This window comes from Otolemur garnettii, unplaced genomic scaffold, assembly GCF_000181295.1.
Source record: "Otolemur garnettii isolate 467f Iridium unplaced genomic scaffold, OtoGar3 scaffold00020, whole genome shotgun sequence".
Classification (NCBI taxonomy): domain Eukaryota; kingdom Metazoa; phylum Chordata; class Mammalia; order Primates; family Galagidae; genus Otolemur; species Otolemur garnettii.
This window is the reverse complement of record NW_003852415.1, coordinates 2,231,078-2,256,353: the sequence shown is the minus strand read 5'-3', so window position 1 is coordinate 2,256,353 and position 25,276 is coordinate 2,231,078. Positions and strand designations below refer to the sequence as shown.

Genomic DNA, 25,276 nt, shown 5'->3' with positions numbered 1-25,276 from the left:
GTCAGCCCTGAGGAGCCTTCATTCAGACAACTAACAGCCTATTTAATTAGTTTCTCTCCTCTCTCTGACACACACACCTGCCTCCTCCTAAGCCATCACCTTGAAATCATTCTCCGGTTAGTAGGGGCAGAAGCAGTTACTGTCTATGTGCTAGGAGAAAAATGGAAACCCAAACTCAGATGCGTTTCATAGTCAAGGACAATCATTACCCTTGTCCTTGAAATCCTGTCTCTTTTTAACCTAAACTACACTTCTCACTGATTAGAAAGAGCAGTTCTGGCCAGATCTGCTGCGTGCTCTGTCTTCATCTGGCTCTGACAATGAATTTGCTTGCTGGTCTCTGAGTTATACTGACCACCATGGGGTATGCAATGACAGGGCTCCAGAGAAGGGCTTGCTGCTGATGTGTAGTTCCAGCCTGTCTCTGGCCTTCCCATAATACCAAGCTGCCATAGATGCCAGGGAGGTGTAGAGACACATAGTAAGTTATCCAGGAACACAAGACAGTCCAGCACAATTACCAGAACTTAGGCTCCCATTCCTGTTCCTATTCTTTGCTATTTCTAATACACCATACTCAAGTAGACTGAGCCAATAACTCCTTGATTAGCAAACCTAGTCTATATGCAAAAAAGATTTGATTGCAAGAATAGCAAAATACTGGAACAACTGAAATATTAAATGAAATGACTGTATAATAAATATGTATATATTATATACATAATAGTTCTATGAGGTTGTGAGAATGTTAACGGTGTAGAAAGGTTGTCAATCTCTATTAAGTAAATAAGCAGAGTAGAAAACAAAATACACACAAGCATACCCAGAAAGCAGAACCCTGGAAATGCTACCAGCTTATCCCTGGGAAGTAGGATTACAGGTGATTTTTATTTTCTTCATTAGTTTGTATCTGCCAACATAGACACACATTACATAGAAACGCAGAAAAATTTCATGCCACCTGATACGGTACATCATATTCCAAATTAAAATCTTTTCATCAGAAATGTGCTTTAGTACAAGCACCTTTTCCTAGGCTCACAATACACATATTCACCCGAGTCTACCAAATCATTATGTCTCCTTCTACACAGCACAGGTGAAAGCCCATCTCCATGGCAGCCAAGCCTGCCATCATGGTCCGCATGCAGGACTAGATAGCATCACTCCTCTATCACGGCCTTCCCTGTCTCCCAGTGGATTTCCTGTTCGAGGCTCCTCCTATCACATGCTATAGGCCTCTGCCCACCAATGTGATAGCAGCAGACAAACAGTAAAGAACTGAAGATTATCAACTCTCTGCCAAAACATATCCTTAAAACACTAGAAGTATCTATGCAAATAACCATTGTTGACTTAGAAAATTGGCAAAATTTTTTGTTTTTTTTTTTTTTCAGTTTTTGGTTAGGGCCAGGTTTGAACCCGCCACCTCCAGTATATGGGGCCGGTGCCCTACTCCTTTGAGCCACAGGCGCTGCTATTGGCAAAGATTTTTCAAAACAATAAATACTCAGCACTGGCACTCATATATACTGTTGTACCAATATACACTGGTAGTATTAATAGTATCTTTCTGGAGGACAGTTCAGCAACACATGTCAAAGTCTTAAAATGGGCACGACCTCTGATCCACTTCTCAAGTAAATTCTGTACTTAAGAATATGCACAAAGACTCAGCTTCCAATGTACTAAACACAATATTATTTACAACAATTCAAAACAACATTAATACCCACAGACAAGAAAACTGCTAAATAATGTTCCATAGAATGGAATACTGTACAGTCACTAAAGTATTTCATAAAAGACTAATGGCCTGATGAAGTGTTTTCAATAAGTAAAAAAGTAGAATAAGGATTCCATGTTTGTTTTGAAAAAGATATATACATACATGTCCACATATATGCTATATGTCAATAAAGATATGCATAAATAAATGCAAAAATATCATAGCATCTCATCTCTAGATGATGGAATTACAGGGTAATTTTTAAATTTGTATACTTCTGTATTTTTCAGCTTTTCTACAAAGAACATATATTACTTCTGTAATAAGTTTATTTATGTATTTATTTATTTTGGAGAAATATCCTACTTTTTTACTCTTCCACAGATTTGAGAGTCCTTCCATCCTTGCTCGGATTTGATACCTAACATTTTGGTTAAAATGGTCCCCAGTTGGTTAGAGCAGATGGGAAGCACTTTTTGGTTCTACATCATACTCCCACTGTCAGCTCTTGCTTCCTGACTTGGCCTTTCAGAGCCCTTATAAGCAAACCGGCTGGCTCCAGCCCCACGGCCCTGCCTAAGGAGCTGTCATGTGCCAGGAGAGCCACCACCGCCAAGACAGTGTGGCTGAGACAGACTTCCACCTCTCCTCCCCAGCCAGCTAGCCCAGGCTGAGGCAACAGAGCCCAAGCCTAGGGACTTGGCTCAGGATCCAAGGGGTGGGTGCTGCTCAGTAGATGATGACAACAACGACCAGAGCAGAGGCACCAGAAGGAGAGAAGGAAGCCAGAGAAGCACCTAAGAAAAAGCAGCAGAAAAGAAATGCTGAAAATGCCCACTAGGGAATCCTCAGGGTGCCATGCTTGTGAGTGGTGGGCTGGTCTCCCAGCCACCACACAGCCAGTCTCTCTGGGGGTTCTTCCTGCCCCATCTTTGTTGCCACATCCTCATCAAAGCCTTGAACCCTTGGCCTTGACATTGGCCCACCAAGTTCCCACATACTCACATTCTCAGTAGTTTCCTTGTTTGCTCTCTGTCTCCGGAGATCCGCCCTAATGAATGCTGAGGTCAAGAGATGGAGAAGGGTGACAAAGGCATAAGACATCAAGTTCATGCAAGAGAGGAAACCCTTATTTTCCTGAGGGTCACAGGTAACCCAAACCTACTTCAGATTTCTAGGGAGCTAGGGACACTGCCAGACCACTCAGTGAAGCCCAAGGATCACTGCTGTCCCTAAGAGGTAGATGCCAATAATGACATTATCCTTCACTTATTCATCACTTATATTTGCTGAACTCTGCACACGTTGCTCTAATTATCACAGCAATCCTCATTTTACAGATTAGGAAATTGAGACTCCTCAAGGTTAGTCCATTGCCCACGGTCAACAGCTGTGGGAGTCAATGTCACAGCCGAAGACTCAAATATGGGTCTCCCGTCTCCAGAGCTTCCACTCATTCCACCAAAACATGTTACTGCCTCCCAAACAGACCCTCTAACAAGCCCTCCCATCTCTAACAAGTCCGCCTGAGTAAGTAGTTACTCCCTGTCTGTCCAATCAGTCAAGACAGTGGGATCCCAAATTGCCAACAGCCTTGCTCGTGGGCAGCCTGGGACCCATCTTCCCTTCCTATCCCAACTCACCAGTAAGGGCTGCTCCAAGGGTGAGGAACACACACAAGAAGATGTTCCCAGGCTGGGTTCCATAGTTGTCGATAATCTGGCCCTGGGAGATGGTGAAGATGATCCCAAATACCTAGAAAGATATAAAGAAGATAGGAAACAAGGACCCAATCATCTACCCCGTGGGCAGAATTGAGCTGCTATAACACACTGCTAGTCCAACCAGGCAGTACACAAGGAGTAAATAAGAGCTGTGTACCTGTGCAGACACATTGAGGAGGCCAGATGACATGCCTTCGGATTCCGGGTATGTGAGCTCCACAGCAAACTCAAATCCCAGCGGGAGATAGCCAGTCATAAAGAAGCTGAAGTCCAGAACAGAGAAACAAGGTGATGAAGAACTTCCAGAACAAGAAAGATGAGCAGCCCACCTCCTCCCTTAGAGCTTCTTTTCCATTTTACTTTCTCCCCATCAAGACTCACCGGGCCTTAGAATGATCTGGGCATCCCCTAAGTGGCCATACTCCTCCCTAAGGGTCGGGAAGAAGTTCATATGTAGGCCTGTGTTCAGCAGGCCTCCAGGGTCCCTCACTGCCTTTTCACCATCCGTGACAGACAGGGGCAGCTTTTACAGGAGGGGCAAGGTTGTCTGGTGCATCCAACCCTCAGCAAAGACTGTCAGGGGGACACAGACCCTGCGCTGAGAGCCTAAAGTTTCTGGATAGTGAGCAGCTTCTCCATAGCTCTCTGGGACCTGGAAGGAGGAGCTTGGGGTCTTCCTTGTTTCCCTCCAGAGAAGAGCCCCCTACGGAGAATTGAGCACCAGAAACATCTCCCTTCCACCCTCCCCGTCTTTCTCATATATCTGCACATTCATATACCACCCACACAAGAATAACTGGGAGGTGGAGCTGAGCAGAGACTCCTGTGAAAGGAATATTGTTTCTGAGGTTTTTTCTTATACAACAGGTCAAGAAAGTTCCAATTCTGATTTCTGACATCTGCACCACACTTCACGCTGCTTTCATATCTATTATCCCTCTCAATCCTTCCAACAACTCCACAAGGCACAGGCCACTTTTATCTTCATTTACAGATGAGGAACTTGAGGCTCAGAATGTTTTTAATTTTTTTTTTTTTTTTAGAGACAAGGTCTTGCCCGGGCTGATCTCCTCCCACCTCAGGCTCCTAAAGTGCTCAGATTTCAGGTGTGAGCCACCTCACCCAGCCTTCAGAATGGCCAAGTGATGTGCCTATACTCTAAAAAATAGTCAGCAGGAGAATGGAGACCGGGACCCAGTTTCTGATTCCAAGCCCTGTGTATTTTCTATGACCCTAGGTTGTCCCAGGCAAAGTTAGAAATGACTCTAAATATTCCCTACCTCTCAGAGGTCTCTAAGGGCAGAGTCCATGCTTCATTTTATCCTAAAGCACGAACAAGCCAGGCTGCCTTTTGAAGTGCTACAAATTTTACCAAGACACCTAGACACCATTTCCACATCTCCTAAGTTCAGTAAGAAGGCAGCAAAAGGATTGCTATTTCATCCTAGGATGTATTGGATGAATATTGGCAGCTCTAGGAGCCATGAAATGGTGTTTTCTAGTTAAACACATGGGAGGAGAAGCTTACCCCATTGTGCCAGCAGTGATGAACACTACCCACAGGTATCCCAGGCTCAAGGTCAACGTGTATACCACCATGCCAACCAGAGTCATGATATAGACCACCAGAGTTGTCTCCCTGTAAGCAGAGGCAAAGAAATTGAGTCATACACCTCTAAGTTTAATGGGATTGAGCATTCATTCATTCTGCAAGTACCTGTTAGGCACCTGCTGTATGTCAAATCCTCTGCTGTGGGCTTAGACATGTTCTTCATAGAACCTTCTGTCCACAAGGGTGATGGACACTAAGCCAATAATCACGCAATAAATTGCTTTAACTACATTGCGATCAATGCTACAAAGGTTAAGAGGAAAAGAGTATGAAGCCATCTTACTATGCGTATATTCTCTTCTTGCAGAACCCGCTCCACAATATCAAGCTGCCCCCTGACTTGTCATGCTCTACTCATAGACAAGAAGGCCACAGCCCTTTCCCTCCCCTATCCTCGACCAGAGGAAAAGAAAAACAGAACAGGACAAACACGAGCCATAGTGTGATGGCAGGGGTGGTCAGGACTACCCCAGAAGCCATCTGATTCCGCTAGTCTGTTTAGTCCCCCAAAACAGCATTGTCATTGCCCATGACAATGTTAAGCAATGATTTAACTTTTAGATGCTCTCTGCCACCTGCCAGTTCTTCCTGTCCCTACTTGCACAAGCCCAACACAGCTTTTCCTGTTGAACCCGAACATTCTCTCACCCTGAACTAAGTCCTTGACTTCCAAAGCCAAAGTGAGAAAGCTCCATCCACACCCTGTTACATTTCCCATTGTCTGTCCCTTCAGAAATACCTTCAGCAAGTCCTGGTTTCTATTTCAGGCTCACCTCTGCTTTTGCCCCACCACACTTCTCATGCACGTCACCCACCCAGAACCCTACTGCAGCCTTGACTTCTACAATTAGGCCTGCATTCTTCTCTCTGAGACATTTACCACAGGCACGCTCTACACATCCTTCTGCCTTCCCACCATGAGCATCAGGACTCAGGCGATGAAAACCTATTAAAGCCTTCACGTGTCTCCCCTGAAGCCACAAACACGGTGGGCACAGCAGCAGGTGCACTATGGTTACGTCAAACTAATACCTACATGTACTGAGTGTCAAGTTCTGTTAAGCACTTGACATGTGTTTGCTATTTTACCTAAAACCTTACAAAAATCCTGGGCATGTGACTGGGATGATCCTGGGATTCTATATCTCTAATTTTACCAATGAGGAAAATGAGGCTCAGGCCATTAAGTTATTTGTCCAAAGCCACCACCAGTTGAGTAAATGCAGAGCTGGGATGTGAACTCAGAGCTGGATTTGAAACCTGCACTCTTTCTACCACTCCATACAGGAATAACAACATACCATGTAGTTGCATGTTTGGAAAGCTCCAGGTCAGAGCCTCCAAAGGATGCTAACCTACCTGGTGCTTCAAGGCACCTGTTGAGGATAGAGGTGCTGCCTCCTTCCTCCAGCCTGCGTCCTCATTCTATTATTCTATTCCCACAATCTGCAGAGAGCGACATTTTTATTTAGACACCAGTCTTTCTCAGTGATCCCAAATACTAAACTTTTTGTCCATGTTTGTTTAGCTATAGCTTTATTGTAAACCACTGACCAGTTTAGAAAAACTATTTCTAGTTCTAGCCTGAGCTAAATAGACCTCACCACCCAATTTCCAGCCTCCAAATCAGACTGGACAAATCTGGGATCCTTTGAGAGAAGAGAATCACAGAGCTCTGTCCTCCCCAGGGGATAACTGAAAGGTGTCCTTTGTCTTCCTGGGCAGTGACACTAGGAGTGCCTCATGCTGACCACCAGATTTAGTCCTCCAGTGACACTAGGAACTGATGGCATCTAGGTTCTGAGGAGACGGAGCAAGTGTCCTCCCTGGTTCTTTCATTCTATTTTCTAATTCATCTGAATCATCCGGCTGCCCACGTCCCAGTCCAGCCAACATTCCAGTCCCTCCCTGCTCCTGCCGCAGAGCCCTGCTAACAGGGACATTGCTGTGTACTAATTTGGAGGTAGCCTGCCATCACTGCCCTTGCATCTGGTTGTAGCAGCCAACAAACAGATGGCAGAGACTAGACGGCGGCCAAGCTCTCCCAGCAGTAATTAAGCCCAGCCAGGCTCCTCACTGTGTTACACCAGGCGGCCACATCCCGAGGGATGATCTCAATTGCCCTTTGACTGGGGCAGTGAGAATGAGAACTGATCTGACCAGAGCCTCACAGAAGCGAGTTTGTGCGGCAGAGAACAGGTCTGCCACTGTCTGTCGCCTCCAGACTCTGGGAACTTTGGAGGCCTTGACAAAGCAGCCCAGAACAGGACCCTGCCCTGGGGCAGGACGGCCCCAGCAGCTGTCCCACCAGCCAGTGCTAATCAAGCACTGGGAATGCACAAGGAAGGATGTTGGGCTACTGTTTTTCAAGCATTTTCCCCAAAGCCAGCTGCTGAATTGCGGGGCCCAGCTTGCTTTTTACAAATGCAGATTCCTCTACTGAATCAGCATCCACAGCTATAGGGCTCAAGAATCCAGTTTTTTAAACGTATTATGGGTACAGAATAGTTGTATTAGTATATCTTTATAGGGCACATGTAATGTTTTGATACAGGCATGCAACGTATATTAATCAAATCAAGGTAATTGGAGTACCCATCATGTTAAGCATTTATCATTTCTTTGTGTTAGGAACATTCTAACTCCACTGTTTTAGTTATTTTAAAGTATATTGATGATCATAGCCACTTCGTTTGCCCTCAAATGCTGTTCATTCTATCTAACCATATTTTTGTACCTATCAACCATCCTCACTTTATCTTCCTTCCCTGCTACCTTTCTCAGTTCTGGTAACCATCATTCTATTCTCCATCTCTATGAGATCAATTGTTTTTAATATTCAGCTTCCACGTGTAAGAACATAAGCTATGTCCTTCTATGCTGGGCTCATTTCACTTAACATAATGTTCTCTAGTTCCATCCATGGTGTTGCAAATGGCAGGATTTTGTTCTTTCTTGTGGCTATGTAATATTCGATTGTGTATATGTACCACAATGTCTTTATCCATTCATCCATTGATGAAGAATTAGGTTGATTCCTCATCTTGGCTATTGTTAATAGTGCTGTAGTAAACATGGGAGTGCAGATATTTTTTCAATACTGACTTCCCCTTCTCCTTTGGATATATACCCAGCAGTGGGGTTGCTGGGTCATACGATAATTCTATTTTTAGTTTTTTTGAGGAACCTCCATGCTGTTCTGCATAGCAGTCCCTCTAATTTACATTCCTACTATAGTATATGAGGTTCCCCCTTTCTCCATACTCTTGCCAGCATTTGGTATTTCTTCCCTGTCTTTTGATAAAAGCCATGTTAACTGGGGTAAGCTGATACTTCATTGTAGTTGTAATTCGCATTTCTTTGATGACTAATAATGTTGAGCATTTTTTCATATACCTTTTGGCCATCTGTATGTCTTCTTTTGAGAAATGTCTATTCAGATCCTTGGCCCATCTTTTAATTGGATTATTTGATTTTTTCCTATCAAGTTGTTAGAGCTCCTTATACATTCTTGTTATTAATCCCTCATCAGGCTCGGCACCTGTGGCTCAAGTTGATAAGGTGCCAGCCACGTACACTCAAGGTGTACAACAATGACGGCTGCAACCAAAAAATAGCTGGGCATTGTGGCGGGCGCCTGTGGTCCCAGCTACTTGGGAGGCTGAGGCAGGAGACTCGCTTGAGCCCAGGAGTTGGAGGTTGCTGTGAGCTGTGATGCCACAGCACTCTACCCAGGGGGACAGCTGGAGGCTCCTGTCTCAAAAAAAAAAAGGAGAATCCCTCATCAAATGGGTAGTTTGCAAATATTTTCTCCCATTCTATGGGTTGTCTCTTCCCTTTGTTGATCATTTTCTTTGCTGTGCAGAAGTTTTGATGTGATCTCATTTGTCCAATTTCATTTTCGTTGACTATGCTTTGGCGATATTACTCAAGAAGTCCTTGTCCAGACCCATGTCCTAAAGCATGTCCCCAAAGTTTTTTTTTTTTTTTTTTGCAGTTTTTGGCCAAGGCTGGGTTTGCACCGCCACCTCTGGCTTTTGGAGGTGCAACCTATGCAAGTGCCCTACTCCTTTGAGCTGCAGGCACCGTCCCCAAAGTCGTTTTTTTTGTTGTTGTTAGGAGTTTAATAATTTCAGATCTTAGATTTAAATCTTTAATCCATTTTGATTTGATTTTGAATATGGTGAGAGATAAGGATTTCATTCATCTGCATATAGGTATCCAGTTTTCCCAGCACAATTTATTGAAGAGACTGTCCTTTCTCCACTATATATTCTTGGCAACACAGTTGAATATAAGTTCCCTATAAATGTGTGAATTTATTTCTGGATTCTCTACTCTGTTTCATTGGTCTGTGTGTCTGTTTTTATACAGTACCATACTGTTTTGATTACTGTAGTTCTGTAGTATAATTTGAAGTCAGGTAAGGTGAGCCCTCCAGTTTTGTTCTTTTTGCTCAGGGTGGCTTTGGCTATTCTGGGTCTTTTGTAGTTCTTTATAAATTTTAGGATTATTGTTTCTATTTCTATGAAAAATGTCATAGGTATTTTGATGGAGATTGTGTTAACTCTGTAGATCTCTTTGGGTAGTATGGTCATTTTAATAATATTGATTCTTCCGATCCATGAGCATGAAATATCTTTTCCTGTCTTTGTGTGCTCTTTGACTCATTTCATCCACATTTATGGTTTTCATTACAGAGATCTTTCATTTTATGGGTTAAGTTTATTCCTAGGTATTTTATTTCATTTTTGGCTATTGTGAACAGGATTACTTTCTTGGTTTCTTTTTCCATATTTATGGTTTTCATTATAGAGATCTTTCATTTATCGGTTAAGTTTATTCCTGGGTATTTTATTTTCATTTTTGGTTATTGTGAATAGGATTACTTTCTTGGTTTCTTTTTCATATCATTTATTGCTGGCATAAAAATGCTATGGATCTTTGTAGATTGATTTTGTATTCTGCAACTTTACTGAATTTGTTTATCAGGTCTAATTTATTTATTTATTTATTTTTGGTGGAGTCTTCAGATTTCTCTAGATATAAGATATCATCCGCAAACAAGAATGATTTGAGGCTCAGCATGGTGGCTCACAGCGATAATCCTGGCACTCTGAGAGGCCAAAACAGGTAGATAGCCTGAGGTCAGGAGTTCAGAATAGCTTGAGCAAGAGCAAGACGCCGTCTCTAATAAAAATAGAAAAAAAACTAACCAGGCATGTGATGGGGGACTGTAGTCCCAGGTACTCGGGAGGCTGAAGCAAGAGAAACACTTAAGCTCATGAGTTTGAGTTTGCCATGAGCTATGATGATGCCATGACACTCTACCAAGGCAGAGTGTGAGACTCTGTCTCAAAAAAAAAAGAATAATTTGACTTCCTCCTTTGCAATTCAGATGCTCTTTTTTTCTCTTGTCTGATTACTCTAGCTAGAACTTTGAGTACCATATTGAATAACAGTCATGAAAATGGGCATCCTCATCTCATTCCAGATCTTAGAAGAAAGGCTTTCAGTTTTTCCGCATTCAGTATGATACCATCTGTGGGTCTGTCATGCATGTATATGGTTCTTATCATGTTGAAGTAAGTTCCTTCTACACCCAGTCTTTTGAGAGTTTTTCTCATGAAAGGATATTGAATTTTATCAAATGATTTCTCAGCATCAATTGAAATCATCATATGTATTTTGTGTTTTTTTTGAGACAGAGTCTCGCTCTGTCACTGGGGTACAGTGCAGTGGTATCATCATAGCTCAGTGCAACTTCAAACTCCTGGGTTCAAGTGATCTTCCTGCCTCAACCTTCCAAGTAGCTGGGACTATAGGTGCATGTCACCACATCCAGCTAATTTTTCTAATTTTATAAAACAGGGTCTTGCTTTTGCTCAGGCTAGTTCTCAGAACTCCTTACTTAAAGCAATCCTCCTGCCTTGGCCTTCCAAAGTGGTAGGGATTACAAGTGTGAGCTATCACACCTGGCCTGTCCCTCATTTTCTTGATATGATGTATCACATGGGTTGATTTGTGTGTGTTGAACCTTCCTTGCATTCCTGAGATGAATCCCACTTGATCATGATGAATAATTGTTTTAATGTGTTGTTGAATTTGATTTCCTAGTATTTTGTTGAGGATTTTTGCATTGATGTTCATCAGAGATATTGGACTATATTCTTTTTTTGCTGTGTCTTTGTCTGGTTTTGGTATCAGGGTGATATAGCCTCACAGACTGAGTTTAGGAGTATCTCCTCCTCCTTGATTTTTTTTTTTTTGAATAATTCAAGTAGGATTTGTACTAGTTCTTCTTTGAATGTGTGGTAGAATTCATCTGTGAAGCCATTGGTTGTGGGCTTTTCTTCAATGGGATACTTTTATTACTGCTTCTATCTCATTACTTATTATTGGCTTGTTCAGGTTTTGGATTTCTTCTTGGTTCAATCTTGGCAGGTTGTACATGTCTAGGAATTTATTCTCCTAGATTTTCTAATTCATTGGCATGTAGTTACTTATAGTTGTCTCCAACGATCCTTTGGATTTCTGCAGTTTCAGTTGTAATGTCTCCTTTTTCATCTCTGACTTTACTTATTTGGGTCATATCTCTTTCTTCTTAGTCTAGCTAAAGGTGTATCTATTTTGTTTATCTTTTTTAAAAAACTGATTTTTGTTTTGTTGATCTTTTATATTTTTGTTTCAATTTCATTTATTTCTACCTTCATCTTTATTATTTCTTTTCTTCTACTAATTTCAGGTTTGTTTGCTCTTGTTTTTCTAGTTATTTAAAATACATCAGTTTTTTTTATTTGAAGTTTTTATACTTTTTCGAGGTAAGCTTTTATTGCTATAAACTTTCCTCTTATTATTGATTTTACTGTTTCCCATAGGTTTTGTTATGTTATGTTTTCACTTTCACTTGCTTTGAGAATTTTTTAAAATTTCCCTCTTAATATCTTCATTGACCCATTGGTCATTCAGGAGCATATTGTTAATTTCCATGTATTTATATATTTTCCAATGTTCCTCTTGTTACTGATTTCTAGTTTTATTCCATTGTGATCAGAGAAAATACTTAGTATAATTTTAATATTTTCTTGAATTTTTTGACATTGTTTTGTGGCCTAATATATGGGATCAGACAATTAAGTTTACAAATGCATCCTAGCATACCTCATTGCTGAATAATATCACTATGGTCACCTTCAAAGTACTCTCCCTGGCCATCTGGTGACCATAGTGATATTCAGCAATGGGTATGTAGCACTTTCTCTAGGATGAGTTCATGAACTTAATTGTCAGCCTCATATGACAGCTCTGATGGTCATTCCAGAAAAAGAGCTCAAAATTGCTTTGCAGGATGGACTAGGCCAAGGCATTGGTGCATAGTTTCCCAAGGGGAGTACCTTGAGGGTGATATGTAGCACTTTTTCTAGGATGAGTTTGTAAACTTAATTGCCTGATCTCCTATAGTCTATCCTTGAGGATGATCTATTATTTGAGGAGAAGAATGTGAATTCTGTAGCTACTGAATGAAACTTTTGTAAATATCTATTAGGTCCATGTGGTCTTTAGTGCAAATTAAGTCCAATATTTCATTGTTGATTTCCTGTATGGACAATGCGTCCAATGCTGAAAGTAGAGTGTTGAGGTCTCCAAAGATCATTGTATTGGGGTCTATTCCTCTCTTTAGCTCTAATAAGATTTTCTTTATATATCTGGGTTTTCTAGTATTAGGTGCATATTATTTAGAATTGTTATATCTCTTTGGTAAATTCACCCCCTTATATAATGACCTTCCTTGTCTCTTCATGGTTTTTATCTTGAAATCCATTTTATCTGATAGAAGTATGGCTACTTCTCTTTATTGGTTTTCATTTGTATGGACTATCCTTTTCCATCCCTTTATTTTCAGTCTATATGTGTCTTTATAGGTGAGGTGTGTTTCTTGCAGACACCTTATAGTTGACTTTTTTTTTTTTTATCCCTTCAGCCACTCTATATCTCTTGAGTGGAGAATTAGTCCATTCACCTTTTACATTATTATTGGTAGGTAAGAACTTACTACTGCCATGTTATTTGATTTCTGGTAGTTTCATAGTCATCTCTTTCTTTCTTCTCCATTGTCTTCCTTTGTTAAAAGTGATTTTCTCTGTAGTGTGTTTTGACTTCTTGCTTTATATTTATTTATTTATTTATTTACTGTGGTTTTTGGCCGGGGCCAGGTTTGAACCAGCCAACTCTGGTATATGGAGCCGGTGCCCTACTCCTTTAAGCCACAGGTGCCGCCCCATCTTGCTTTTTTTTTTTTTGAGTATCTGTTGTAGGTTTTTTGATTTGAGGTTACTATGAGGCTTGCAAAAAAAAGTTTATAACCAATTATTTTAAACACACAACAACTCTGCTTACAAACAAATAAATAAGCAAAGAGAAATCTAAAACAAATGCTACCTTTTAACTCTATGCACAACCCCCCCCACACACTTTTTAAGTTTTGTTGTTTCTACCCATATTTTTTCATGCTATTTCTCTCTCAAAAAGGTGTTGTTATTATTTATTTATTTTAGAGACAGAGTGTCACTTTATCACCCTCAGTAGAGTGCTGTGGCATCACACAGCTCACAACAACCTCCAACTCCTGGGCTTAGGTGATTCTCTTGCCTCAGCCTCCCGAGTAGCTGGGACTACAGGTGCACGCCACAACACCCGGCTATTTTTTTGTTTCAGTTTGGCCCAGGCTGGGTTTGAACCTGCCACCCTCAGTATATTGGGCCGGCACCCTCCCCACTGAGGCCAGTGTTGGTAGCCACCTAGTGTTGTTATTTTTGATAGGTTTGATTTTTTAGTCTTCCTACTCAAGATATATGTGGTTTATACACCACACATGCAGCAATAGAGTATTCTGTACTTGTGTCCTTACTGTTACCAATGAGTTGTATGAGGGCTGTCCAGAAAGTATCCAGCTACTATTGATACTATTTTTCACATTACATGCCTGGACACCTCTCATATACCTTCAGATATCCTTTTTATTAATGTCCTTTTCTTTCCAACTGGCAAACTGCTTTTTAGCATTTCATGTAGGACGGGTCTAGTGTTGATGAAATCCCTCAGTTTATGTTTGTTTGGGAAAGTCTTTATTTCTCCTTTATGTATGAAGGATAGTTTTGCAGGATATAATATTCTAGGATTAAGGTTTTTTTCCTTTAATATTTGAGTATGTCATGTCACTCTCTCCTGGCCTGTAAAATTTCCACAGAGAAGTCTGCTGTAAGACATATTGAAGCTCCTGTATATCTTCCTTTCTTTCCTATTCCCTTTTCCCTTTTTCCTTTTCCTCTCTCCTCTCCTTTCTTTTCCTTTCCTTTCTTTTCTCCTGCTTCCCTTAGAACCTTTTCTTTATTTGTGACCTTTGGAAGCTTCATTATTTAATGCCTTGGGGTACACTTGTTTGGATAAAATCATTTTGATGTTCTATGACCTTTTTGCACCTGAATATTGTTATTTTTCTCTAGGCTTGGACATTTCTCTGTTGTAATTTCTTTGAACGAACTTTCTACCCCCAAATCTCTCTCTATACCTCCACTTTAAGGCAAATAACTCTTAGAATTGCTCTTTTTTCCTTTTGAGACCGAGTCTCTTTCTGTTGCTCTGGGTAGAGTGCCATGGTGTCATAGCTCACAGCAACCTCAAACTCTTGGGCTCAAGTGAGCCTCTTGCCTCAGCCTCCTAAGTAGCTGGGACTACAGGTACCCACCACAACACTTAGCTAATTTTTCTATTTTTAGTAGAGATGGGGTCTTGCTCTTACTCAGGCTGGTCTCAAACCTGTGAGCTCAGGCCATTTACCCACCTCAGCCTCCCAGAGTGCTAGGATTACAGGTGTGAGCCACTATACCCCACCAGATTTGCCCTTTCAATGCTATTTTCTAGATCTTGTAAACATGCTTTATTCTTATTCTTTTTTTCCCTATTTCTCTTTTGTGTATTTTCAAATAGCCTGTATTTAAGCTCACTCATTCTTTCTTCTACTTGGTCAATTATGCTATTGAGAGACTCTGAGGCATTTCTCAGTTTCTCAATTGAATTCTTAATTTCTGGAATATTTGCTTGATTTTAAAAATTTCAATCTTTTTGTTAAATTTCTCTGATAGGTTTCTGAATTCCTTCTGTGTTGTCTTGAAATTCACTGGGCTTCTTCCGGACAGCTATTTTGAATTCTTTGTCTGAAAATTCACATATCTCTATCATTCTAGGACCTGTCACTGTACCTTATTTAGTTCATTTGGTGAAGTCATGTCATCCTAGATGTTCCTAATGCTCATGGATGTTCATCAATGTCTGGGCACTTAAGAGTTAGGTATTTACTAAATCTTCACAGTCCAGGCTTCTTTGAACCCATCCTTCCTGAGAAGGCGTTCCAAATATTCAAAGGGAATTGAGTGCTGTGGTCTAAATCTTTGGTAGTGCAGCCATATCAACAATGGGGGTCCTCTAAGCTCAATAATGTGACTCTTGTAGACTCCTGATGGTACCACTTTGGTGAACTTAGGTAAGATACAAGAGAATTCCCTGGATTATCAGATAAAGTCTCTCTCTCTCTTACTCTCTTCCCTCACTTTCTGTGCTGGCCTGCTGGAGTTGGGAGAGGAGTGACGTGGGCACTCACACATGGCCACCAGCAACAGGTCACACCTGAAGCCAGCTCAGTCTTAACCAAAGCCAAGTGACTGCTGCCTGGCTATCTGTGATGTTTGTTCAAAGCCCAAGGACTATTTAGTCAGCAGGTGATGAATCCTCTCAAGGCTGGGTCTCTTTAAGGTAGCATGTTTCCTTCTGGACCAGGGTTGGTCCAAAAATGGCCATCCAGGAACTAAGGCTTGGACTCAGAGGCCTCAGGGGTCTGCTTGGTACTTTATTTTACTCAGCTGGTACTCAAGTTGGAAAGCAAAGTCCTTTGAGCTCTTCCCTTTTCTTTCCTCAAATGAAAGAAGATGACTCTCCTCGAGCCTTGGTGCCTGTAGCTGGGGAGTTGGGGGGAGGGAGTTAAACAGGAACTGGCTTGCCCTAATTGCTGATGTCTCACTGGATCATGTGCACCCCAAGTCCACTGGCTCCAAGCCAGCATAGCCACAGGAATTGCCCAAGAACTGCAGCCTTGTCACCTTACTGATTTGGTCCAGGCCCCAGGCTGCTCTTAGTCTGCTGGAACTCGAGGCAGAAGATTTCCCACTGGCTGGCCTGGTCCAAATGCTGCTCTATGAACACCAGCGGAGTTCACCCAGTCTGTGTTCCCCTGTGCCATAGCAGCTGTGAGTTTTAACTCAAAGTCCCATAATCACTTTACTGTCTTTCCTGGACACACAGATTCTGTTTCCACTGGCATGACACTGGTGGGAGCGAGGTGTCATAGGCAATGCAAGACTGTCTTTCTGCCCTTTTTAGTGCCTTTCTTTGATATAATGTTAAAACCAGGTCATATGAGGATTCACCTGATTTTTGGTTATTCTGAAAAGTGCTTGCTTATGTGGATAGTTGTTATATTAGGTGGTCATGGGAAGGGGTAATTGCTGGAGGTTTCTATTCGGCTATCTTGCTCCACCTCCTTTTAGGAATCCATATTTTTAATAGGCATCCTGGATTTGCCTGGCAGACACTAAAAACCTTTTAAGATGGCTCTAGGCTCTTAGAAATGCATTGGGCATTCTAAGAGCCTAGAGGTCCATTCAGGTCCAAAGTACATCATAATATTTACCAACAAGATATAAATAACTGCAAGATAATATGCACTGCAAACTAGAGCAAGCACAGTAGGACCATGGCTAACCACATGGGGTTCTCAAGAAGCCACAGAACAAGGCAGTAAAATCACCTCCTCCTTTCCACTCTTTGGGGTTTCCACAAACTTTCCAATTACTGAAATTTTTCCACATTCATTTTTATTTCTCCCTCATCTGCTCCTTTCACAAAGCTGTTTGGAGAACAAGGATGGGAAAGAAACTGTACACTGCCTTCACATCTACTATCTCTCACCTTCCTAAGATCCCCAGAGGATCTATCTTAAGAAGGGTATAGTTTCCTTCCTTCCTTTTATACATGGTGAAACTGAAGCTAGACAAGATAAATTTGAACTGCTCAAATTTGACCACTCAAGCAGTACCCAAGGCTTTGGAGCCACATTGCTAATCAATATGTCTTTTCAAAATATGCATCCCAATTCTCAATCCAAGAGGAAGAGTCACTTACTTGTAGGTTTTGGATCTATCCAGCCAGATGCCCGAAATCACAGCCCCAAGCATTCCTGCAATGATGATGGTCAGGCCAATTCTTCCAGCATTCACCTCTTCATCCTGGGAAAGGAAACCACAACCCCAAAGAACACCCAGCAATGGGACAAGACTGCAGAGTGCAGTCACTGTGGGGCAAAGAGGTGAAGGCAAGTAACTTGGGCTCCATTACAGCCAATATTCAGAAAGTATCAGGACAAAATGGCCTATATGAAAATGGCCCAGGAGAAAATTCTAGAATAGTTGCTTTTCCCAAAAATATAACCCTGGCTGTGTATGCATGATACTAGAAGCTGGCATGACAGGCATAAACCATATTCTGTCCTTAGAATCACTTTTAGCCAGATTTTGAAAAAAAAAAAATGCACCCTTAGGGCAACTCTTCTGTCTTATTTATCATTATTTCCATTTCTTACTCCTTCATTCTCATTATTCCCACTGATGGGGAAATTAAAATCAAAATATGTATGTCCAAATATTCTAGTCTTAGGTTTTTGGCTGTCCATTCCAAAAGGAATGGGAAAATAATATTTATATATTTTTGAGTGTTTACTATCAGCCAGGCACTAGGCCTAAGATTTTACATCATTATCTCATTTAATCCTCATATTTCCTATCATAAGATTAGGAAACAGTCTTCCCCATTTTATATATGAAAAACTGAGGCACAATGAGTCTAACCTTCTAGCCCAAGGTCACGAGGCATATATTAAATTCAAAGGATTGAACTCAGACCTATCCAACTCCAAAACTGGAACACTTAGCCACAATGGCCTACTACCTCTACAAATGTGAGATCCTAATCCTTTCAAAAGGAGGTTGGACTTAGGACACTCTGGGACACTCAGTATTTCATTCCCAGCATCCAGCCCTCACTGGTTTTGGAAATATTTCCAGAAATATGAGATATAAAAATACATGTACACACACGTGTTGCCAGGAACCCCATGCACAGACTTTATGTATATCATATATAATAAATATGGTATCGATGATATACATACACATTGATATTATTTACTACATTCTTAAATATAATTTTGCAAGAAGTAATTATGCTTCTTTTGCAAAAAAGAGAATGAGAACTCAAAAAATGCTAATTAGCTTGCCACATAGTCAAACCATCACACAGTTTAGTACCCCCCGAAGCTAGGGTTGAAACCCATGGTCAACTCCCTCCAAATCCCATAAGTACACCACCATTCCCCGGTGCCTAGAACTGGGGGGAAGAAGAGGGGAGCCAAGAGTTAACCATCACCCCAGCTCCTGCCAAGACAGACCTAGAAACAATACTATCTCCAGGCCCAGCATGCTTAGGGAGCTCCCTTACCGGGTAGTGCGAGATCACCATACGATTCAGCAGAGTGGACAAGGAATAAAAAGAACCAGCATTGAGACCTGAAGGAGGGAGGGAGAAATACAACATTAGGGTCTGCCTTCTCCTGGGGCCACTGCTGACTTTTCCCCCCACCTGAAGTTAGGAAGATCAGAAGTTCTCGTCCCTGCTTTCCACTCAATGTGATGTCCTAAAGAAGAAAAATACAAGGATGTATGAGGCTACTCTGCAGTTCTTCTCCAATAAATACCTAGAAACAACCAAAAGTAACCCTTTTCTTAACCACATACTGCTGCCCTCTGATCCCTTTGACCTGCCCTGGAAAACAAGCTGTGTAAGTAATACTCTTAGGCCAGAATCATCCACATTTCTTCTAATAAGCTTTGGCTGGATTATGGGTGGTCAGGAGGAGTACTGGACCCCCCCTTCCCTTCCCCCTTGGCACCGCATACTCTCTTTATTCTATGTCAGGCTTCTAACCCCTGACACTACCCCCTCTGCAGGTAGTTTCTCTCCATTCCTCCTCCAACTTTCTCTTCACACAAAATCTATTATGTGAAACTAGAAGAGACCCTAAAGAACATTTAGTTGACTCTCCTACTTTATCAACTCATTCATCAAATAAATGGAGCACCTAGAATATACTGTACAACGCTGTGTCCTTAGAGAATGAGGTCTGTTGCTGTAAAGGTCTCACAGAAAAGCAAAGTTGTGGAGAATAAGCACGCTTATTGAAATTGTGTTTTAAATAAAGGTGACCATCTGCTCGCTCAGGCAAAATGGTGAGCTTCTTTATTTGCAGTTGGCTTATATAGGGAATTTTGTACATGGGCACAATGCAGCAATGACCTCATTGAGCCATTTAAACATCATGTGACTTCCTCGTGATTAGCTTCTGATAATCCACTCAACATACACCTTTTGACATAACCCTCTCAACATAACCCAATTTAACATAACTTAATGGAGAACATGTTGTTAGCCATTATTTCTTTGTTCTTATGTGATGAAGCCTGAGGCTAGGGAGGACCAGGTAGATTGAATACCTGCCCTTGCTGGCCTTGCCGTTTGGAGGTTGTTACTTGGGATCTTTAAACTGTTGTGCCCGAAATTCCCCCAAGACTCCCCAGCAGACAGTCCGAAACACACTTTGATGTAAAAAGCAAGAGGTGAGCTTTATTCAAGCCCAGGCCTGGACTCTCCTGGCATGCAAGCCGAGGATGAGCCCCGAACCTGGGGTATGGAGGGTTTTTATAGGGTACAGAAAGCAAGAAGGGCTGTGGGGTTAGAGGGACTTCTGCCATTGGCCACTAGGTGGTTCAGTGGTCCAGGTAGGATTTGGATTGGTACAGGTTGAGGGGTGGGGGATTTCCTAACTGGGGGCCTGAGGTGGTGCAGCCTGATTGGATAGTTGAAGGGGAATACCTGAATTTCAAGGAAATTGAAACTTATTACCTATTATGGCAGCTATCTGCCTAAGGAGACTCAATCAACGGCTCAATGGCTGTGCAACCAGGGGTGGGGGAGGCAGCAGGGAGTGGCCCTGCGGTTTAACCAAGCTTATGCAGTAAACAACAAAATGGTGCTGGTCTGGCCCTCTCAAAACAAGGCATAAAGAAACTTCTTGGGCATACAGGAATTTGTGTGCAAACCTCTGCTCTAATGTAGGCCTTAAGTCAGGGGGGTTTTGCTGGAGCCTTTTATAAGGAATTCTCAGGCTGGACTTCTCAAAAGCCTTTTATGAGCCCAAGTTTCATCTGTGCCATTAGATACCTGTATGCATTGGGTAAATTCTTCTTCCTTTGAGGTCCCTTAGCACATTTCCATTCCCGGACCTGTCAGCAAGCGACCTTCATCACTTACCACAGATCAGGAAAGGTTACTGATGCATATCTGGCCAGTTTTCCAAAGGGCTTTTTCCCTGGCCTTATAAAGTCATCTTTAATTCCTTAACACAGTCTGGAAATGCTATTCCAGCCAAAGCCTTGGTCATGTTAGGCTCACAACCAATCTGGCCACATGGGATTCTGCCTCAGTTTCTTACAAGTATGCTTACACAAAGTCTTTTCATTGCTCTCTCTCAAATGGCTTTTTTGGCTAGAGGCATATAGGCGTTTTGCCTATAGAGGTCATTTATCCAAAGCTATACAGTGAGTTAGTAGCTGAGATGAGACTAGAACTGACCCAAAGGAGAAAAAGCCTCCTGCCCGCTCCTTCAATAATAATGATGGTGATGGTGATGGCGGCAGCAGCACATATCCACCTATTAGACACTGTTCTATAGAACTTACAGTCTTTCCAACAACCCTAGTAGGTAATCAGTATAATCCCCATTTTATGGATAAGAAAACTGCACATGGAGCTAAAAAATAAATCAGAAAACCAAATACAGTCATCCATAATGCCTACCAGGTGCCATTAAACTTTAACTAAACACTGAGGTTCACAGACTACCATTGGCACCCGTGAAGTTAGATTCACACCAAAGGGTCTAAAAGAGTACACACAGCTTGGGGGCAGGGATCCCTCAGGAGTCCCACAGAACCAGTCCATCCGGCCACCCAGAGGCTATTCTCCTGGGCCCCCAGATGATGGGGGTGTATAACTGGGGGTGTATAACAAAAGGTCTGTATGGCAACCACCCTGGTTTACTGCTTTGCAGGCACCACTATTGTTTGCAACAACTCCACAGGCATAGCTTCCAGAGTGTTCACAGGCAACAGGCCAGTGAAAGAGTCACTGTACTGCGGGACGCACAGAGAATTTCTTCTTACCAGATATGAATAGGTCTCCCTGCCCGTTTTTATCATAAGCAGTCATTATTATCATAAACAATATTGCATAAATGTATTTGATGTACTCCCTTTACCAGATTCCCAGGGGTACTAGATACAAAGTTAAGTGAAGGTCAAGTTCTCATGCAAAATGAGAAAGAATTTGCTATATGATCACACAGATATTAAGTTGTAGAGCTGGGTTAGAACCCAGGCCCTGTGACTCCAGATTCTTGATCTTAATCACTGTATTGGATAGCCTCACTGAGCTGATTCTCAAAACAAATATTTCCCCAACTCGGGTCACTGAAAAATTTTCCTATGCCCCAGGTCCCGCCAATAGGTCACCCCAGGGATTGCAACAAGGTTGGATTCAATGCAGACCCTGAGCAGCACAGGGCCACAGGGCACCTGCAAACTCAGGCATGTTACCAGATGTCACCAGGGCCATCAGTCTGATGACACTGAGATCTCAGCAAGTCCTGCTCAGTAAGCACACCTGTCTAACCTTCATACCACACACTTAGTCCCTGACAAATTTCATTCCCAAGTCAAGAGGGCCAGGAAGGAGACATGTCCCTAAAAAGGGAGGGTGAGGTGGAGCTAGGGACAGACGAGAAGAAAGAAAATAGCCTCCTTCCTCTTCCTGCTCCTCCCACCCCTCTCTAGGTCTCTTGTCCTAGCCTGGCACTACAACAGGCGAGGAATGTTCCAAGTCAGGCTCGGCTTCAGGTAGAACAGCTGCTCTCAGCTTGGGGCCCCAACTGGGATGAACAAGGAGAGCAGGATCCACAGGAAACAGAGGAAAAGCATCCAGAGGGACTGGGGGCACAAAATACACCAGCACCTTCATGACCCTAGGAAAGGCCTAGGGGATGGAGTCCTGAGCAGTCTGATGATGTCCTACTAAAGCTGAGTGGTTTTTCTGGGGCTTGGTGGTTTAGTGAAATAGTTTCCAAATGTGGTCTGTCTCACCCCAGACCTACTGCAGCAGAGACACCCCCCTGCCCCCAGCAATCTGTGTTTAAATAAGCCCTCCAGGTGGTTTTCTGAGAGTGATCAAGTTGGAAGTGCTGGCTCAGCTCCACCAGCACGGTTCCCCAACAGCCATTCCCCCTGCCAGCCAGACAGGGGAATGGAGGGGACAAGGAAGGGAGGAGGGGGACAGGTTCACCCTGCAAGGCAGCCAACATTTTCCATTGTTTCTGCAGTCCCACCCTACAAGGAATTAGGAACATAATGTGTATTTTCTGAGTCATTATCAGCCTACAGGTCCCCTCTCCACATTATCAAAGGTTGCCAGGCATGGTCATCCAGCACAAGTCCCCTCCACTGCCCAAATCAAGAGCATCCCACATGGAAGACCCTGTGTATGAGCACGTCCTTCAGGAATACGAGTGACCATGTTATATTCAGGTTCTGAGTAGCCTGGGTGAGGTGAGCCTGCTGGGTTGTTATCTGGTGAAGAGGGTCTGGCCGCCTATCCCTATATGCCAAATGCAGAGATGGAGATTAGGTTCAGTAAGCTATATTATTATCAGAAGGCCAGCAATTCTGGAGAACAGTGAGAGTGCAATTCTGGAGAACAGTGAGAGTAGCCTCTCCAAGACTGTCCTGCCCTTCCATTTCCAAAACCATAGCGTTATATGTAAAAGTTGAAAAGATTAACCCTTATCTTAATAATAAATAGTAATCAGCATAACCCATGACCTATTACAACATTTCCAATTCAAAGGCTAATCTCCTAAATCAAGTGCCCCAAACTATTCAAGATATACATTTTTAGGTTGAAGCTAAAGTACAAAACGCAAGAATGGAAGACATGAGGTGAAGGTCTCATAGGATCTACACTGAGCAGACTAGCTATTTCCATCTTATTATCACTACATGGACTCTCAGGGTCGAAGAAAAATACGATCTCCCTTGCACATCCTGGTTATTTCTGGTATCAGTCACTTGGGAGAAGTACCAGATGCTGAGGAGGGAGGCTTAGGAAGACAGAAAGGGGTCTGATGTTACCACGAGTATCTTCCCTTTGTCAAGAATAATTGTTTTTCCAACAGTGGTCAAGAGACTACTGATGTTAGAATTCCTTAAAGTTTAAAAATGCAGATTTTAGGGCTCCACCCTAGCCCTACCCTACTGAATAAGAATCTCCTGGAATGGGCTCAGGAATCTCCATTTTCAGCAACAACAAAAATTGCAGGCATTTCTTAAAATCTCTGGAATTTGGGAATAAATGGACTAGGGAATACAGAAGATCAAAGACCAGCCCCAAGCGGGGTTAGCATGGAGGTAGCTGAGATAGGAAGAGGCTTCAAGACCAGGAAAATGACCCATGACACAGCTGCTTCAGATGATGGTAAAAAGCAGGTTCCCAGGGTGCAGCCCAGAATTTCTGAATGTGAATTTTCAGAAGAGAGAGGCAGGGAAATCTACAATAACATTCAGTCAAGCACTTCAGAGGAGTCTGTCCTCAGGGAAGCTTGAGAAACAGGATCCCAGATTGCATCTCTGGATTCTCTGTGTTTCTCCTTTATCTTTCCTGAGTTTGTAGTAAAATCTTGTTTCACAGGGCCAACTTGACCTTGGCAAAGCTCCCGGGAATCAGAAGGCTTTTATACTGGCTCTTAGACCAGGATCTTGGAGAGGACACAGAGCCCCTCCCTAGGCCTGTGCAGGTGTGACAACAGTAAAACACTTGAAAGCCCCAAGGGAAGGTGAACCTCGGGATTCACAAGTCAAGGCTCTGAGTTCAAACACCAGACACACAGGAAGGTTATTCATAGCTGAAGCCAGAGGTGGAGAAGAACATGGAAAAGGTATTCCCTGGGAGGACATCCTCTAGAACAGGAGCCTTTTCAACAATTCTTTTCAATGTGGCAGTTGTTAAGCCATTGATGAAAGGACATTAGAGGAGGGCATATGATTCAAGACCCAGGGACACAAAGAGAAGGTGGCCAAAGAAAGGCTCCTTTTTCCACCCCATCCAACCCCACTACACCCCTCACAAGCCCCACCCTGTCCCAGATGCTGGCAGACTGGTGGAATTTGAGGTTCTAGTCCTGAGTCTTCCTGCATTGCCAAACTTGAAGGAGGGAGGATATTGTATTGAGGGAGTGGTAGTTTCTTATCTCTGTGATATTTCAAAATGTCAAACACAAACTCAACTGCTGCCTCTCCTCCCCTCTAAATCAGATTGCCAGATTTGGGGGTGGGGGTGGAGGATGATCCAACACACTCAGTTAAATGTGAATTCCAAACAAATGAATAAACTTTTTTAGTGTAAATAACTATGCCCCCAAATATTGCACAGGATTAAAAAGTACTTCTTGTTTATCTGAAATTCAGAATGAACTGGATAACTTTTATTTCACCTCTCACCCCTGCCTCTAAGAGTGTGGCTGAAAGATTGGGGGAAAGACTAGCAACACTGGGGGCACTGGGGTGCTGGATTTCCTCCAAAGCCCTCAACTGTCACAGCACCTCGGCTTTGACTCAGCAGCGGGAAGACCCACTTGGAAACTGTTACAAATACAATACCACTGGCTGTGGGAGACCTTCTCCCTATGTGGGAGAGCTTCTCCCTACTTGGTGAAATCTAGTTCACACCAAAGAAAGAATGTTGGAAATCAGCAAGTTTACCAATGCAATAGCAATTCAGAGGCATGCTCTGTCTTTACCCCCAATTGTATTAAAAGCTTTCACTTCTGTCCAGAGCACTCCCATGGGAAGTAAATGTTATTACTATTTTCTGGTGGCAGTGAGGAGTATTAGAGAGATGAAGGTTGGACACAGAATGGGTTGTAGGTGGTACTCTCAGTAA

The 25,276-nt window shown here is 42.6% G+C and overlaps 1 protein-coding gene across 1 annotated transcript in view; it reads right to left on the bottom strand.

The window, feature by feature from the left end:
• Positions 1-25,276, bottom strand: part of FLVCR2 (feline leukemia virus subgroup C cellular receptor family member 2) — a 78,458-nt gene that overhangs the window by 2,006 nt on the left and 51,176 nt on the right. Inside the window, exons 4-9 of the mRNA XM_003787059.3 lie at positions 18,671-18,738; positions 17,300-17,403; positions 4,982-5,092; positions 3,611-3,716; positions 3,373-3,484; positions 2,735-2,790 (exon numbers count right to left, since the gene is read on the bottom strand). Of these exons, the coding sequence (XP_003787107.1) occupies positions 2,735-2,790; positions 3,373-3,484; positions 3,611-3,716; positions 4,982-5,092; positions 17,300-17,403; positions 18,671-18,738 (557 nt within the window). The remainder of the gene's footprint in view (positions 1-2,734; positions 2,791-3,372; positions 3,485-3,610; positions 3,717-4,981; positions 5,093-17,299; positions 17,404-18,670; positions 18,739-25,276) is intronic.